The sequence below is a fragment of the Eumetopias jubatus genome, unplaced genomic scaffold, assembly GCF_037043125.1.
Source record: "Eumetopias jubatus isolate StellerSeaLion01/CBP00866 unplaced genomic scaffold, mEumJub1_p1.0 scaffold_6, whole genome shotgun sequence".
Taxonomy (NCBI): Eukaryota; Metazoa; Chordata; class Mammalia; order Carnivora; family Otariidae; genus Eumetopias; species Eumetopias jubatus.
Genome location: NW_028274812.1, coordinates 12,286,137 through 12,302,929, shown reverse-complemented (window position 1 = coordinate 12,302,929; position 16,793 = coordinate 12,286,137). Strand labels below are relative to the sequence as shown.

Below are 16,793 nucleotides of genomic sequence, written 5' to 3'. Positions count from 1 at the left end.
TGGCGAGGGCAGTTCTGCAGGGGGACGGGGAGTTGAACTTGCTGAGCTGAGGGTGGCAAGCCAGAGCCAGATGTTGTACAATCCGCCATAACAGACATCCACATTTAAATGTGAGTGCAGGAGCACATTTCAAAATGGACAAAATAATTTTGGCAGTAAACCTCTTTTAAAATGATCCATAACTAGATTTCTCCATTAGCACACTTAATAAAGAGTTGGCTTTGTCTAGTGGTGACATGGGCTGTTCTTTTTCTCCAGCATATAAAGCTCTAGTTCTTTTAACTATGGAGACAGCTATTTTTTTAAAAGCTCTTGGGTTCACTCTTACCGAAGGCTCCTTGCCAGAAAATTGAGGCATGGGGCATGGGGCTGCCTTCTGCCATTGAGCATAGTGGTCTCTACAGAAGGTGACGTTGTGCCGCAGTTGACTCTCGGGAGTTTGGCCTCGAACAATCCGACTTGCCATTAAAACAAAACAAAACAAAACAAAACAAAACAAAACAAAAAACAAAACAAAACCTAAACATTTAAAATTGATTTTGTGCAGTCTGGTGATACCACAGATATATATTCTACAGTGGGCTCTGGAATAACACTTCAACTGTCTTGAAACTCAGGCTGTCACTCATTTCTCTCAGCGTCTTTAAAAATAGGAATTTAAGAAGCTTCAAGTAACTTTGAAGATCCCAGAAAAGAAGTGCCCCTCTGCGGTATCCTGTGTTAAATTGAAAGTGTCTATATTAGAGAATTCATAATGAAGGGAAATTGTTTGAACACATCCTTTTGTAGACTGTTGAATTTAATTAGGTTACATCTCGTCCTGATTGCTGATTCGGGCTAATTGGCTAACTTTGTACTATTTGGGTCTTTTGCAGATTTATTTAACTTCTACCCTTTTTGGTTTGTTTCTGAGCACCTAGAAGTTTTCAAGTGAAGGAGTCAGAAGAAGTGCCCTGAATAATGATATTTTTTTTCCCCCCAGTGACCACTAGCAGAGTAGTGTTTGATAGGGTCAAAATAGGTCAGTGGGAAGTATGTCTTCAGGACTATATGATGAATTTGAGGGCAAAAAGGAAGACTGCCTTCGTGAATGGAGCACTGGATCAAGAGTCCTGTAATTCTGCTATATTATATTTGCCACAAATGCAGCACTGACTGACTTTTGACAAGTTGTTCCTCGATTTCCCCATTGGTGCACCGGGCTGCAAAACCTAAGAATTGAGGTCATGTAACCTGGGAGTTGCTCAATTCCTAGGTGTTTATGAATAAAAACCATTGACTTATTTTTGAGGAACATGGTACTCACAGACTGAGAAACTTTAGCATCACACAGGCTCGTGTCCTGGGTAGTCAGTGGAGTAACATGTCCCCTTTTGCATCGTCCGGCATTAGAGGAGGGAGGGGCAATGACCCTGGGGACCTCAGACCTCAGCCTGGAGAACTGACATTTTGGCCTTTGTCCCAGTCTGTGTTGTGGAAGGCATCCAAAGCATCCCTTTGAGTTAGATGAGCACAACTATCTGTGAATCTCCCATGAAATGTTGATGCCCAGACATGGGAAGGGTGAATAATAAATAGGAACTAGAGGAAAAGATTCTGTAAATTTTAACACCATCATTCTTAAGCTCTAGGTAACAGTCTCTATATTATCTAAACTTCAGAACATTTCACAAATGCAGTATCTTTTTAAAAATTAAAAAAATGTTATGTCTTCATCTACGCTATCCCATAATAGAAAGATTAGTGGGCTTTAACACATTCCAATAATCCTCCTTTACTTGGCATTTTGTATAGAATTTGCAAATTACTTTTTGCTGTAAACAGTAGCTGTAGAATACTTCAAGCTGAGAGGATTAAATGAAGCCCTTATCCCAAAATAAGCCTTTCAACTAAGTTAAAATGACTAAAATATTTCATCTTATGAAATGTTATTCGGATATTAAAAAAAAATCTCCAATGCAACACTGGCCCATTGAAATCCTCTTGTGTGAATGCAGGGAGGTAGGATCCGGGGACGTGTGCATGATTTTTGAGACGAGGAGCTCTAGACCCATGTGGATTATGAAGAGTCTCTCAAATGTGCTACAGGGATTAATGCCCCAGCATCAGAAGAATCCACAGAGAAAGGGAGGACTGGCAGTCTTTGGGGTGGAGTACTTTGGGACCATCCATCCTGCTCCCCGAAATATAGAGAGTCAGGGTGGGGGATCAAGCATCAGAAAAGCCAACTGCTGATCTTTTAAAGACTAGAAAGCCATTAGCCAGGCAGCAGCATAAATAGGAACATTGACTGACTAGGATTCTAAGGATGAACAGAGGAATTGGCAGTAAAAATGCCCCCGGGGGAGCAATGCTTCCTTCTACAATGTCTGCGCATCTGATGAGCTGGTGGATGGTGGGGAGCCGTGGCAGCAGCAGAAATGACCTCCTTCAGGAAGTAGAGGGCTGAGCTGGAGGGAGGCCGTTATTCTGGGGAGGAGGAATGGAAGTGGCTTATCACGCAGAGCTGCCCTAGGGCCTCGCGTGAGCCCCTCTGTCACCCTGTCCTGTGTGCCTGGCCATGCCCCGCAGTCTCTGTGGCCGAGCTCTTCCAAGTCAGGGCAGAAGCAGAGCCCCCTCCAGGCTCAGCAGCTGCAATGGAGGGAGAAAAAAGTGCAAGAGAGGGGATGTGCTGGTACACATTCCTACAGGTGTGGAGGAATGTTTCCCGGGAGCCAGTGAAGAGCTGTTCTGCAGGGCTTGTTATCAGAAAAGGCTGGGTTGTCTGAAGATGGGCGCCCTATGTCCGACTCTGGCATTTATTTGTCCTGGGACCTGGAGTGAATCACTTAACCCCCTGGACCTGTTTCCTCCTTATGAAATAGGAATAATATCACCCTCTTTATTGGACAGGACTGTTGTTGGGATCAGATGGATCATGCACACGGATGTGCTCTGAACATTGTGATATGGAAAAAAAAAGGCATCGTTTTATGAAATAATTAATGGGGGACAAACTAGTGAATAGACATCAATGGGTTAGTTGGTCCAGAGTCATTTCGAGACTATTTAAAGAACTGAAAACATTGTATTTGAGCTGCGCTACTCTAGTTTCCTGATGCAGAAATCAACAGTGTCAGGCATGTGTTGAAAACCAGAACGGCGTTGTATGAGATGTTCTTCTAGGATTCTAAGAAGGAATCCTAGAAGTCAGATGGGGAAACTGAGGTCCATAGAATTTGAAGGACTTGCACATGGCCAAGTGACTAGTGGCAGAGCTTAGGTCTGACTGCCGTTGGGCACACCATTCCCTCCCCCACACCAGGTTTCCCAGTGGGTGGTTCTGGTTAAGCAGAAATGACATCTGGGTGTCCGAAATATATACCCTGACTAATCCCATGTAATTTGGATTGTGAAAATATGTTCTGAATGAAACACAGATCTATTGTTTTCCAGCACTCATTAAAATTTCTGCATCTTATAAACATGTCAAGACTCCCCAAGAGAGTTAGCAAGAAAAATAAAGATATTACTTCATCATCTATGTTGCTTATTTTCAGTTACTAAAAAAAAGGTGTTTGCCCCAGTGAATGTTCTTTTCCGTACCTTCTACGTGTCCTTTAGTCCCTGCCAGTGGTGTTCCTCCATCCGAAGGGCTTTTTAAGATGATTTTGAGGATCACAGACATAAAATCTTACACTTTGAGCACACTATGGACTTACCCAGCCCCATGGATAGCCAGACTGATAAAGAAGATGATGAACACATGGTGGGTGTACCAGAACAACTCATAGGAGACCTGTCTGATGAACTCAGTGGAAGAGGTCATGATCAAGATTAAAGCCAGAGAGATGATCAGGCCAGTCACACCCGCGATTGTCGTTAGCAATTCAGTGATGGTGTTCTAAAAGAAACAAGCACCATGACATTGATATCTTAGTTCTACTTTTCCATTTTAGGGTCAATATTTGAGAGTTCAAGCAGGGGGTAATTTAGAGTGTTCTCATCAGGAGCATATTAGCCTCAAAAAAGGGGTCCCCATATGACTCAAGATGGAAGCTTCCTTGTCCTTTCCTTTGCCCCGTTTGATGGCAGACATGTGCTTTGCTCCAATTCCATCAAATGCCACTGATCATTTACATGTTTTCCATCTGTATAAATCAATGTTCCTGTCAAAGTTATTATGCTGAATTGAAATGAAGACAATATATGAAAATGCCTTTTAAGATAAAATCCTGCAAAATAAATCCAAGTTTCAAGTTTTGAATCTTTAAAATAAAAATGTGGATTGCCATGCCTAATTGCATTTTAACATTAATAAACACTTTTTTGGAGAGATCCCTCAGGGGCATTCCTAATAAAGCAGCTGCATATTCTGTCCCCCTGGTAGTTTTTCTTTGCTCTTGCTTTTTAATTGGAAGGACCATGACTTGCATTTCTTTCATGCCACCTTGGAAGGCTTGGAATAAGGCTTTGTAAATCCTAAGTGATCAATAAAGATACAGCTATTCTTATCTGGCAGACACTGCCAAAAGACCAGCATTCTGACCTATGAGTGTAAGGGATGGTTAAAGAGCCTTTTAGAATATGAATCACAAAGCACTTTGTATTTACTGTGAGTTTTCCATACTCTTGCCAAGTCATTAGTATTCATACGTTGTGTTACTATCGTTGAGACGACTGTGAGCTCAATAAACTCACACTGTATCTTTTGTCACTAAAATCTCATTAATTTGGGCTGCTTTGAGATCTCAAGGTAATTTGGACAGGGACTTCTCCTTGTTTTTTTTTTTTCTTCAAAGAGCAAATAGTTGAAATAAAATTGAAAGGGCTATCTCTAAAACATTTAAAAGGTATTTTTTTTGCAAGTGTACTCAGGCATTTTAGAAATCCATTTATATCATAGGATGTGCTAATTTCAAATCATCCTTCTTTGCTTATTAAAGCAAGTCCCCACTTCCCTTTTCTTGCAACATATTTTTATAGACTGGTTTGAGTAGCCATGTATCTTCTAAAATAATCCCACTGCATCTCTTTAAAAATACTCTGTAATGTACACTTTGTGTTACGGATACTTTCTCCAAATGTACCAATTTGTATTATTGATCTTTCTCCAAATACCCTAAAGTAGAGGGTTTCTTGAACTTAATTAGCACTTACATAGTAGATTGCTTCTAAAATTTTGAGAAAACTATATTGGGAGTAACTTAATTATCTTGTTAAATTGCTTTCAAAGTACTTATAATAAATACTATTCACTGTATGGTCTTTTCAAAATATTGAGGGTTATTCTTGGTTGTCTGTAACAATGAGCTCTCCAGAGCCTTAGTGGGGAAAAGTGTTAACCCCAGTAGGTGCCAAGGTAAATACTGTGGCTCAAACGAGTGATCCCCAAAGGCCTTCCCACAGGCTTATGGCATCTGTGTTTTTGACTTACAATGTTGAAACTTGTGCTTCTGATTGTTGTCTGCTAAGAAAATGTAGCTCTACTTGATTAATGGCCTGATACTGGAAATCATCTTAGGATAATTAGGGACATGCCATAGAAGAATTTCCCCAAAAAGAGACTCTGAATTTTGCTTCTTCAAATAAGGCTGCATGGGCAAAAGAGTCATGAAAGAGATATTTCCATGGCTGGAGTGCATTGTCTTCGGGTTTTTCTTGAGCAATACCAATTTTTTAGCCTGGTCAACATGGTGGATGCCTATTTCAACAGGGTAGTACATGATCTAATATTTTGATCAACCAGAACAAAAGGGGTAGGAGGTGGATGATGGGAGAGGAATATCTTAATCTCTGCAGGTGGATTTCTGGAGCTACATTTTTGGTTTTCTTTTTGTTTCCCACATGTGCTGCCATTCTGTGCACACAGATAATTAGCATTAATGATGTCACTAGCCATGCAGGTCTGATTATGAAATTAGCTACTCTGCCCAGTATCTGATTTGGCAAATCAGCCAGGCACATTGTGTGCCAAAATACGACACGGGAGAAGAGATCCAAAAACAATTTGCAAGTTGAAGATGAAGACATCCAATTTATAATCCCTCGATTTAGATGGCACTTCACATTCTTTATGATTCCAACACCAACAAAAAAATATCTAATCATGAGTTGCTTTAAAATTTAAAGTATCAGGGTTTTAACAGGTTACTGCATTTCCTGTTTAGGTGTATTTGTTATGTTTTGCTATAAACTAATTAAGTGGCATCAGTTTTTCCACTTGCTCATAAACTCTTAGCAACATTTATGAAAAAATAGCTTTTTAAAAAAAATAGTGAAACTGATGTTAACATTTGGCAGAAACTTCTCTCCAGCTCTTTTATTAATAGCTTTTGAAACAGAGTGTTCCTGATAAAGTGATCGGAAAAGGAAGGACTTTTCAGATGAGAAACTAGGTAGCATGCAAGGACTCACTGTGTGGAAGGTTCGGATGGGGTTGAGGTAGCTCTCATTGGGGGCGTTGCCAAGTTTGGAAAGCACAGCAAGAAGTCCCTCTGCATGGGCTGACTGGCTCCAGTGGTAGCGCTGTAGGTTGCACAAATGGGCGACGATGTGGATGGCTACGGTTGAGGAGCTGACATCAGACATGCGCCATATGGATTTCTTCCTTTATGGCTACTCAGAAACACAATGCCTCTATGGTCAAGTTTCTCTGTTCTGGTTTTTGTAATCTCCAAAGAGTGATTTATTTGTGCATCTTTCACACTGTCTTGAATGGAGTGGATTGACTAGTTCTAAAGGTATGCTGGGATTAGCCACATCTATTTTAATTATTTGAAGAAATAAAGTAAATCTCAATTCCCCTTAATTTAATTATAAACACATGCTCCCTCTGCAAGTGGAATAGGTATCAGGACGTTACAACATAATTATATACGTGTTCCGTTATATATATATATATATATAAAACTCCATATTTTATATAGAACACATTCTGTTTTATATATATGTATATAGATTCCATATTTTATATCTTATGTAATATGTTTTCCAAGCAATCACAGAGCATTATTCTAGAGTACTGTATTTCATATATATGGACATCTGTGCATATGACACATACGATAGATACCAGGGAAGAGTTTTTGTTCTCTTTCAGACATTGTACTTTCTATTCTTCCTTTATATATTTCACTGTATATGTATATTCGCTCCTACACATATACACAATATCTTTACATGTGTTATTCCTAGAGGATAGAAATAAGTTAGTTTTTATAGAACTAATCCTCTCCGTATATTCTGAAGAAGAAAACTCAGCTTTCTAATTCTGAGAATTGGTGATGTCTAAACTCTAAATGAAGAGAACAAACTCAGGAATACAGCATAACTTAGCCTGAGGAGCCTGTGCCCAATGCCACGCTTTTCTGTCTTGTAAAATCTGTGGGGAAGCTAGCAGTCACAACATCCAGACAAGGACCTCCTCCTGATGCTTTTCCTGCAAATGAAAGCCCTATTGGGTGACCCATTGATACCAGCCATTGGGACCAGATTCAAGTGTGAAATGAGAATTCATTACCCAGCGTGTAGATAACTTCCCATTTGATACCTTTTTTTCCCCCCTCCACCATGAAAAGCAGAAGTGACTACTACTATTATACGGTCTCTACACATTGTAGGCAAGTTCTGGAATCCTCCATGGCTGTACATTGTGGGTTGAGGTGCTGGGAGTTGAAAGAAAAAGGAACAGCAAAACTTCTGAGAATATTGGTGGTATTTTGGTCCCTGTGGTCCTAATAGCAGACTTATTTAGAAATACCATCTGCTATTTAGCTTTACTCTCTGTCCCCTGAGTTTCTTTGATCAGAGCCATTCCCTTTTCTGCTCTGCAAAGTTGTTCTCATGCTTTAAGACCCAACTCAAAAGTTGTTTTCTATCAAAGTTGTTTTCAATTCCACAGGCACCAATGATGCCAATGATACAGCAATGATTTAATTATAACATTTCCCAGACATTATTGTTATGAGTATTTATTTACATCTATGTTGCCCAATGGACTCTCATGCCTCAAGATTTATTCATCTTGTAACCTCAACACTTGGCACATTGCTTACTACCAGTATATACTTAATAAGAATTTGCTGAGAGACAATGAGCATACAGAAAGAGAAAGGGTCAGGAGGTTGTCTGCAGACACAACATTGTTGGAGTGGTGTTTTCCCTGTTAATACTTTTTTTTTTTGCACATTTTCTTGCACCCTTTAAGTTAGAAATCAATTTGAATATGCTTTTGGTTGAAGCTCACCTAAAAAGGCAAAGCACGATGATATTTCTGGGTCCATGATGTTGACTGTCTCCTTATAGGTATGGAGCGAGTAATACCAAAAAGGCATTGTATTTCTTCCTTATTTTCCATTTGTCAATAAATGTGGCCATGTCTATGAAGGGGCTGCCTTGTTTAGTCTCAGCATCCATAAAGCTAGAAAAGTTTGTCTAGTAGCCATCTCTCCCAATATGCAATATATAAAATGGAAACTATTTGCTAAATCGAACACAAACATGTTCAGCAGTATTCTTAATTGCTGTTTTCTGATAATTATATTAAAGTTTTTTTTTAAGAGGTCGTATTTCTCATAGCTAACAGATATTGAATACTTACTATACTCCAAGCAATGTTATAAATGCTTTGGGCATATTATCTCACTTAATCCTCAGCTATTAGTCTTACTGCCATTTGACAGACCAGTATTCAAAAAGTTATGGTGCCGGTAGTCCATTAATGGCAAGAGTGGGATAAACCCTGTTTGCCTGAGTCCAGAGCCCCATTTTTGACCTTTAAGTTATATTGCTTCTTTTCACTGATTAATAATTGTTACACTTTACTGAAAACCAATTTCTCCTGTGGGCTTAGCTAAAACTCTTGAATGGTTCACTTGAGTCTTTAGAGTCAACGAGCTCCTAAGACCAATTCCACCCACCTCGTTGCAGGTGGGTGGAAACTCTCCCTTTACTCTTTGCCCCTTTACCCTTACCCCTCTGCCTCTGGCTGTCCCCAGTTCTCCTCCGTGGACTAAGGCTCACCAGACAGAGCAGAGCCGTTCCCATTTTATAGACGTAGATACTGAGCTTCAAGCCAAATTAAGTGACATCATTTCCAGTCCCATAATCCACTGGTGTCTGCCAGAAAGGAAGTACAGGATAGGTTCCGTGTCTTCTGCATTTCATAGCATTCTCCTCCTGTGTAAGGAGTTGTTGATCACAATCTATTTTCTATTAGATTGATTTCCACATGAGAATTTGATGCTGTTAAACTAGATTTAAGTACATTTATTGAATGAGCAAGGATATTGAACTATTTATTTATTCTTATTGCCCGGTCTCCCATAACAGAGCTGAAGAAACTAATGAAGTAGTATAAGAAAAACCAAGATGCTTTTTAAGAGGTAGCTCCTGAGGGAATATGTTGAAAACTACTCTTTCCAGCTTTTCCTCTTTTCAGGTACTTTAAAATTCATGACTGAAATGCTCCTTTGCTCCAAAGGCCTCCATTTTGTTTTCTTTTTTATAGGTAATAAGATAACAAGTAGGCTACCTAATTTTATTTACCTCAGGAATTCTCAGAAGGAAAACTACTTGTGCCCATTTGGTTTGTCTAAACGTTTTATGTCCTCTGAGGGCTGACCCTCATTTTATTGTGATCTTGGCTTCGAACTAAAGGGATCCCACCCACCAACGCCATGGCGGCTGGGACTTGGTAGAGTCCCAGGGAGATACAGATTTTCTGTTTTTCAGACATTATATGTTCTATTCTTCCCTTTACAGACTTCAGTTATTTTATTTTATTATTTTTAAAGATTATTTATTTGAGAGAAAGATTGGGAGAGAGAGAGAGAGGCAAACAGAGAGAGAATTTCAAGCTGACTCCACCCAAACGCCAGGCTAAAAGTTGCTATAATCCACAATCCTATTTTCCACAATCCTATTTTCTCACCAAAGTACTTCTACAGTTAAAAGAGAGCAGCAGTCTTGGACAAACCACAAATGCACATTTAATTGGTGTGTGAACTTTGGAGTTCAAATAAGGAGCTTTTATTGAAGAGTGAACCAAAAAATCATAAAGGCTACAATTAGAGCCAGTTGCCCTGAGAAAGTTTCTTTTCCTTCTTTCTTTCCTTCTTTTTATTTTTCAGGAGATCAAAGAAAGCATAATTGAGGGAGAATCTTGGAAGGGCGGTCAGTTCTTGCTATCTTTCTGCCTGCCTGTCAGTGATAACAGTCATTTTGGAGTTAGTCACCTCCTAATTAAGCAGCCTTCAGAAATAAGGACCGAGGGACAAATCCTGGCATCTACAGCCAGAGCCTGGCCCTCAAACTTTTAAGTTGGCGGTCTGATTTTCGCAGGAAGGCACGGTGACTATGGCGCCCTGTGCACCCCGCTCATTTGTAAATCACATTCAATTATCCTAGACAGGATGGGGCAGACAGCCTCCCTGGAGGTCCCAATGCCTTTGGCAGCACTGGATTAGTAGCAATCCTTTAGGGACCTGGTCGTGAAGAATTTGGGCCTCTGGGGCAGCTCTTTATCAGGGGTCTCCAAGTCTTTCTATTGAGTACCCGCCTTCCGAGCTCACTCCTCTCAACCTGTCTCTTATGCTTATTGAGCTTTGTAAGCTAATTTTAGCAACTCATCAGTAGCTGCAAGTGGGTAATTGTTACCCCCCTGGAGCCAAGCAGATGTAAGCCGCCTGGGTCACCTCCCCCTTTGAAGGAAGCTTCGGCTCACGGTACTACTATTCAGTTGGAGGGTCTTTTAAGGTCCACTGTGGACCACAGAGTCCAAAAAGATCCACATGCATAAGAATGGAGGGGCTGTGAAACTGGGATTTTTATACCACTGGGGTTATAGGTCCCTGAAAATGATTTATTAGTGGTTGAAGAACGCTTCAGCAGCTCTTATCAGAGGCAGGCAAGCGGGAAGGCAGGAAGCCAGAAGGAGAGTTTCTGTCACTGCATTTTCGGTGATGCCCTTGATTATAGATACCATTGTTTGTCTCGCCCCTCCTCCCCAGCCTACTTCCACCAGGCTCTAATTACATCCTTTAATGATTTGACCAATTAAAGCCTGCAGTTCAACTTAGAGAGGAACCGATGAGAAATTAGGGGCTGGCACGCAAACTTCGATGTGGATGCACTTCTTCCAAGGTTACACACCTCTATTAAGCCAGTCGGCTATTTGAAAAGCAGCATAATGGGCGATGCTAATAAAATAAGCACGGGGACATTTTCAGCGGCTCCCAAGTGAATATACCAGAAGGACAAAATGTGAAAAGCAAAGGGATATCTATGAAACCAGGGCTTAGCATTTTTTTTCTTCTAAAAGCGCAGTTGCCAGCCGCATTTCTTAGTTAGTGTGAAATGTAATAATTGCTATGTCAGGGTTTGGGAGAAGCAGAGAGCTCTCTCCCCCACCCTCCTGCCTCTGCCGGGAATGGAAACAGCCCCGCGCTGCCGGTTGCCATGGTGGTGGGGGATGAGTGCTTTGCTCTCAGAAGCAGTCTGACCCCACAAGGGGGAGCCCGGGGATGTTTGGGAGCCCCGCAAAGCAGTGGGGGTTCAAGCAGAAGAGGCCCCCGAGGGGATATTTGATTCTCTCCAGGGGGGGAAGGAGGGAGGGAAGGAGGGAAAAAGAGCATCCTGCTTCCTCCTGTTGCAGCAGAATGTGAATTTATCTTGGACGACTGGCATCATTTTGAAACTCTTCCCTGCCCACACCCTATGTTTCCTCCCTCCACCTCCCCCCCCCCCCCCCCCCGCCCCGACCCAGCTGCTGCTGGGTCCCTGAACAACTCTGCGCTGTCTTGTACCTTTCCCACAAATTCCCCCAATCCCTTTTGCTGGCTGGCTGACTCCTGCTCATCCTCAGGTTTGACTAAATTTGTTGAGGACCTATTATATGCCAGGGACTGGGAAAGCCAAGCCAGATAAGGCACAGCTCAGCCCCTGAGGCGATTGGAGTCCGGAGAAATTTTACTCTGTAGTAGGAGGTGTGACTGAGGCTGAGGCCAGCCGGAGAGGTGGGCTGACAGCTTAGACCCAGAGGATCAGGGGGAGCAGGCCAGGCAAGGAGCTCTGGATATGGCAACTTCTTATCCACTGAGGAAGGAGAGGAAGAGCATGTAACACAAAGGGGCTAACAGGAGCAAAAATACAGACTACTCAGGGACCCCTGGCTGGGCATTGCCAGGGGGGAAGAAGCAAGGGGGTATGGAGAGAAACGAGAGTGGAGGAGGGGGCAGGGCTCACTGAATGGAGCCCACCGGCCATGTTAAACTTGGAGGTGATTCTCTTTGCAATAGTGGCAAGTGGATGACCCCGTAGTCTGTGGTTTCCAAGAGACATCCTGACAACTAGTCTGCACATCTAGAGATGAATGGATTGTATTCTTGTTCTTTTAATTTCATAGAAGAAAAGGCATAAAAAAACTTATCTGAGATCACAGGACCAATCAGTAGCAGGGGAATAAAATAATTTGGTTGCCTGGTTCTAGTCAATTGCTGTCCCTGCTAAATTATTGCTGCCTATACTACTTTCAGGTTATAGCTTCTCTTAGGGTATCTCGCACATGCGGGACATTCAATATACGTCACTGATGCATTTATCCTATTGATCTAGGATTACACAGAAAGAAATATACATACGCAAAGTTTAAGGGCGAAGTAATTGCAAAACATATTTTCCTTTATTTTTTTGCTTCCTTTTCTGATGTGTTTTGATGCTGTGGGTTTTTTTGGTTCCTTCTCTCTTTCTCTTAGAGTTTAGTTCTGTCTTAAACCTATTGCATAGTGATAATATCTTTCCTGCCATTTTACTATATTTTATCTCCTCTTTTAATGCAGGAATAAAGATTCTTAGGATTTTAAAGGAAAGCTAGAGAATCCTTGAATTCCTTCTCCGAAGAGCCTTCCAAGGAGCCGTCTGAACTCCACTCTGACACTACCCACGACAGGGTACTCCGTATTCTCAGGGATCCTCATTCCAGTTTTAGGTAATTTTGAAGGTCTGGAAGACTTCCATATCTGAGCTGAAATCTGCTTCCCAGAGTCTTCATTCCTTCATGCATTCAACACATACCTCAAAGGTTTTTGGCCCCTCCGTGGACGACAGCCCTAAGTAGGCCTTGGACATAAAGATGCATTAGCTTGTTCTTTGCCCTCCATACCTTGGCTGGTTTTCTCTAGGACATGATGCCTTTTTACCCTTATTTCTTAACAAACTACAAAGACCTTTTGCAAACATTTCCTGGGTTGGCTTAACCTGGCAATGAGGACAATCAACGGGGAAATCTCCCCACATGTCTCACTGCACACCCGAAGTTGTGTTAATTGGCACTCGGGCACTGTCTATCATGTCTTGTTGCTTAATTAAATCCACATTTGTTTTGAGTGTTCTTTTTACTCTGCTATTTTTTATGCATGGGAGGATAAAAACAAATGAGGAAAACATTTTATAGTTAAATTACTTTGAGGGAAACAGTCCTGAGCCATAACTCTTTATTGTGCAGATAGCCTTTCATTTCAATGTATTTGTTGTCCAACAAAACCACAAACAAGTTGGTTATTTCTCAGCTTCTTTTCTTCCTCATCAGAGTTTAGCCTTGGCCCTGGATGCTACTTTTTATTGTGTTTCTCTTGAATTCTCTTGTCTTCTTATTCAAAAAATAACAATAACACTTTGTATGCTCTAAAGCTTCCTATCTTTTCAAGGTCCTTTTATATCCACTAGCTCAGTACTATTCGGAACCCTGTTCACCTGATCTTCCTTTTCTTTTTTCTTTTACTGCCTATGATACAATTTTCCCAAGACTGTGAATGAGATTTTGAGTATAGGTGAGTTTTATTTCCAATGTGAATCATATCGAATAGCACGGTATTCACTGTGCAAGTAGGTATTTATTGTTGTCTTCTCAACAAGCTTAATTATTCACAAATGACAATGGAGTTTCATAAACTTTTCCCAGACAAATTGAAGGCTTTGTAGGGAAGACTGCATGAGTCTGTGTTAGAAATTTAAAAATCCATTTATAGAAGGTTTCTGTGGTCTAATGGAAGGCAAAGATCTATTTCAGGTGAGCCCTTGGTGGAGGGGGGAACTAAAACAAAATTATCAAGTTAAACATTAGGTTTTGTAAAATGCAATGATGAATAAGAAGCACCTACTTGCATTAACGGCTATCCCATAGGCGACCAGTTTGTGGAATTTGAGATTTTTGTCTAATTGCCTCCTCCATGGTCCTCTGCAGCACTGGAGTAACAGAAAATAAAAGTCTTGTTTGAGGAAAAATCGTAGCAATGACAGCATCCTCAGAGCTGAGAGAAGGACTCAGGTTCTGCCTCTATCTATACTACTAAAGATGGGATGACGGGGCACAGAAGTTAGTGGTCATTAACTAGTCCAAGCAGGCAAAATCAAATGGTTATTACTGGCTTTGCTGACATTTCAGCTCAATAAAAGTGAATGAGGTAGTATAGTTCCCTGACTATAAAGTCCAAATTCTAGAATAAACTTGCTAATCTCCATGCCTCAACTAGTTTAGGAAATGAAGATGGAAACCGTTATCCTCACGGATGTGGTTTAAGTAGTTCTTTAAGTTCTTTAAGTAGTTCTAAGAAAGGCACTATATTCATCTACCTCTAAATATTCATAAAATTATGACAATGATTATATAATAAATTATTTCATCTAGCTAGGGTTATTGACGTTCTCATTTTTCTGTATGGCGCATTACTCTATTCAACTCTATTCAACAGGAAACACAGTACCCAACACAGTGAAGTCAATATAATTAGGAAATGTCCCATTATATCTGGTAGGGGTTAAAGGATGAAATCTGTGCACTGTGGTTGTGCATTCCTGGGCTGAGAGCTCAGAAAGATGTGTCCTTAGTGGCATTTGGCTCAACTGCTTACTTGTCTCCTTTCAATTAGAAGTGGTAACAGTTCAAACTGCTATAATACTTCCATCTTTGCGAGTCAGGTCAATTCTATTAGCCATCTTTATCCAGCGGAGCAAACATATCAGGGAAAGGCTGAGCAATGGCTCCAATGTCATGCAGGGAGTGAACGGCAAGAACAAAAGTCACACCGGATGTACTGATTTCTGATTTTTAGTTTTAGCCACTGTGTTCTCTCTTACAAAGAAACAAACTTCAATTCAAACAGGATTATTAGGAATTTCACAGTAAAGTACATCTTTGTCTTCCATGGCACTTATATTAGGACATTATAACAATGGAAATTATTTCAAATATTTTAGTACTTACGGTACTTGTCCCTCTCATGAATGAAATAAGGTTTCGACTGATTGGTAATAGAATTAGCATGCAGTTAAAATTCAGGCAGACTGCAGACGCTCTCGCCCAAGCCAGCGTTGACTGTCCATATATAAAGACATAGGAGAAAGATGCAGGGAGAGTAAGGAAGCTGGGGAAAATAGAATGTTTTCCAAATGATAATGTGTAGTCACCAACTCTACTTACACCCAGAATAACTCGCGTGTAAAGGAAAGACTCTTCCTCTTCATACCAACAGAATGTGTCAATAAACAGATAGAAATTCACTCCCAGCCATGAGAGCTAGTGTTGAATGAAAAGAGACCAATCAATACTATCTTCAATCTTTTCTTCTGTTCAAAATCACTTGGGGTTCTTCTTTTAAAGTGAAATGAAGAGCTTCTCAATATTAATCAGACTTACTCTATACTTATTTCTCATAGATTAGTTTTTAACAGTGATTACAATGTTAATAAATTGTTAACTTTATAAAAAAGATTTTAAACACATACGGGTATACTTTAAGGAATTTAATGAAAAGTATAAAACCTTCCTAATCAACATTGCTCTAGTGTTTTAAATCAATGATGGCAAAAGGAGAAATCTTTAAAAACAACTCAGAAAGTACTCTAGAAAATTTCCAATTTCATAGTCTAATTCAAAGACTTCATTTGATTTAGAGAAACATTCATACATTATGCAAAAACAAACTACTTGACTTTAAAAATAATTAAAAATGAACTCAATCGAAAAACAACTTTACATGATTCTGTAAGGATAAATTAAATGTATCTACTGAATGTTTTCTAACAAGTTTTAGTCTTTTACCAAAGTAATACTTCAAGCTTTTTAGCGTTCCTATACAAATTATCTTAAAAATTAAAGACTTTTTAATATATATATTTAAACTTGAATAACAAAAATGATACTTACTACTAATATGATGGAGAGACTCTCATTCAAAATCCAGCACCCCATTGTGACAGATTTGCTCTTTTGCTGTCAGCAAATTATTTCCTTCATTCACCTGAACCTGGATGCTGTATCCTTAGTAAGGGCTTCCCTGCTAAATTATTCTGTCTTTTTGTCTTAGGAAGCACCTACTGGGAGCAGCTCTCAAGGAATTTCTAATTAAGGACTTCTTGCCAAAGGCATATCACTGGGCTGACATGCCTCATGACCTGGGTGAATACAAGGCAAGTCTCTGTCTAATGATTCTCTTCTTCAAAGATCTCTTAAGAAAAGAAAGCTCGTTTTATTAAATTATCCTCATGTACTTTATACCCCATTCATTTTCTACATGATTGCAGTCAAGATGATAATAAGTCTTTATGTAAATTTGAGAAATAACCTCATTGCCGAAGGTTGGGTATAGCAAAACACTTCACTTGAACTTTTCCTACTTTATTTTCTCTACATCTTTACTCCCCCCTCCCTTTTAATAAAAAAATTCCTTTATGGAAGAAATAGAAGGTTGGTAAATAAACATGAATTAAGCAGTTTTTCAGAAGATGGAAAAAAATGAAAAAGATCTTTGAGTATG

The 16,793-nt window shown here is 40.1% G+C and overlaps 1 protein-coding gene across 1 annotated transcript in view; it reads right to left on the bottom strand.

The window, feature by feature from the left end:
• The window catches only part of NOX3 (NADPH oxidase 3), a 55,268-nt gene extending 39,040 nt beyond the window's left edge, over positions 1 to 16,228 (bottom strand). Inside the window, exons 1-7 of the mRNA XM_028103408.2 lie at positions 16,184 to 16,228; positions 15,458 to 15,553; positions 15,242 to 15,352; positions 14,139 to 14,223; positions 6,397 to 6,542; positions 3,702 to 3,883; positions 329 to 458 (exon numbers count right to left, since the gene is read on the bottom strand). Coding sequence (XP_027959209.1) covers positions 329 to 458; positions 3,702 to 3,883; positions 6,397 to 6,542; positions 14,139 to 14,223; positions 15,242 to 15,352; positions 15,458 to 15,553; positions 16,184 to 16,228 — 795 coding nt within the window. The remainder of the gene's footprint in view (positions 1 to 328; positions 459 to 3,701; positions 3,884 to 6,396; positions 6,543 to 14,138; positions 14,224 to 15,241; positions 15,353 to 15,457; positions 15,554 to 16,183) is intronic.
• Positions 16,229 to 16,793: the final 565 nt, after the last annotated feature.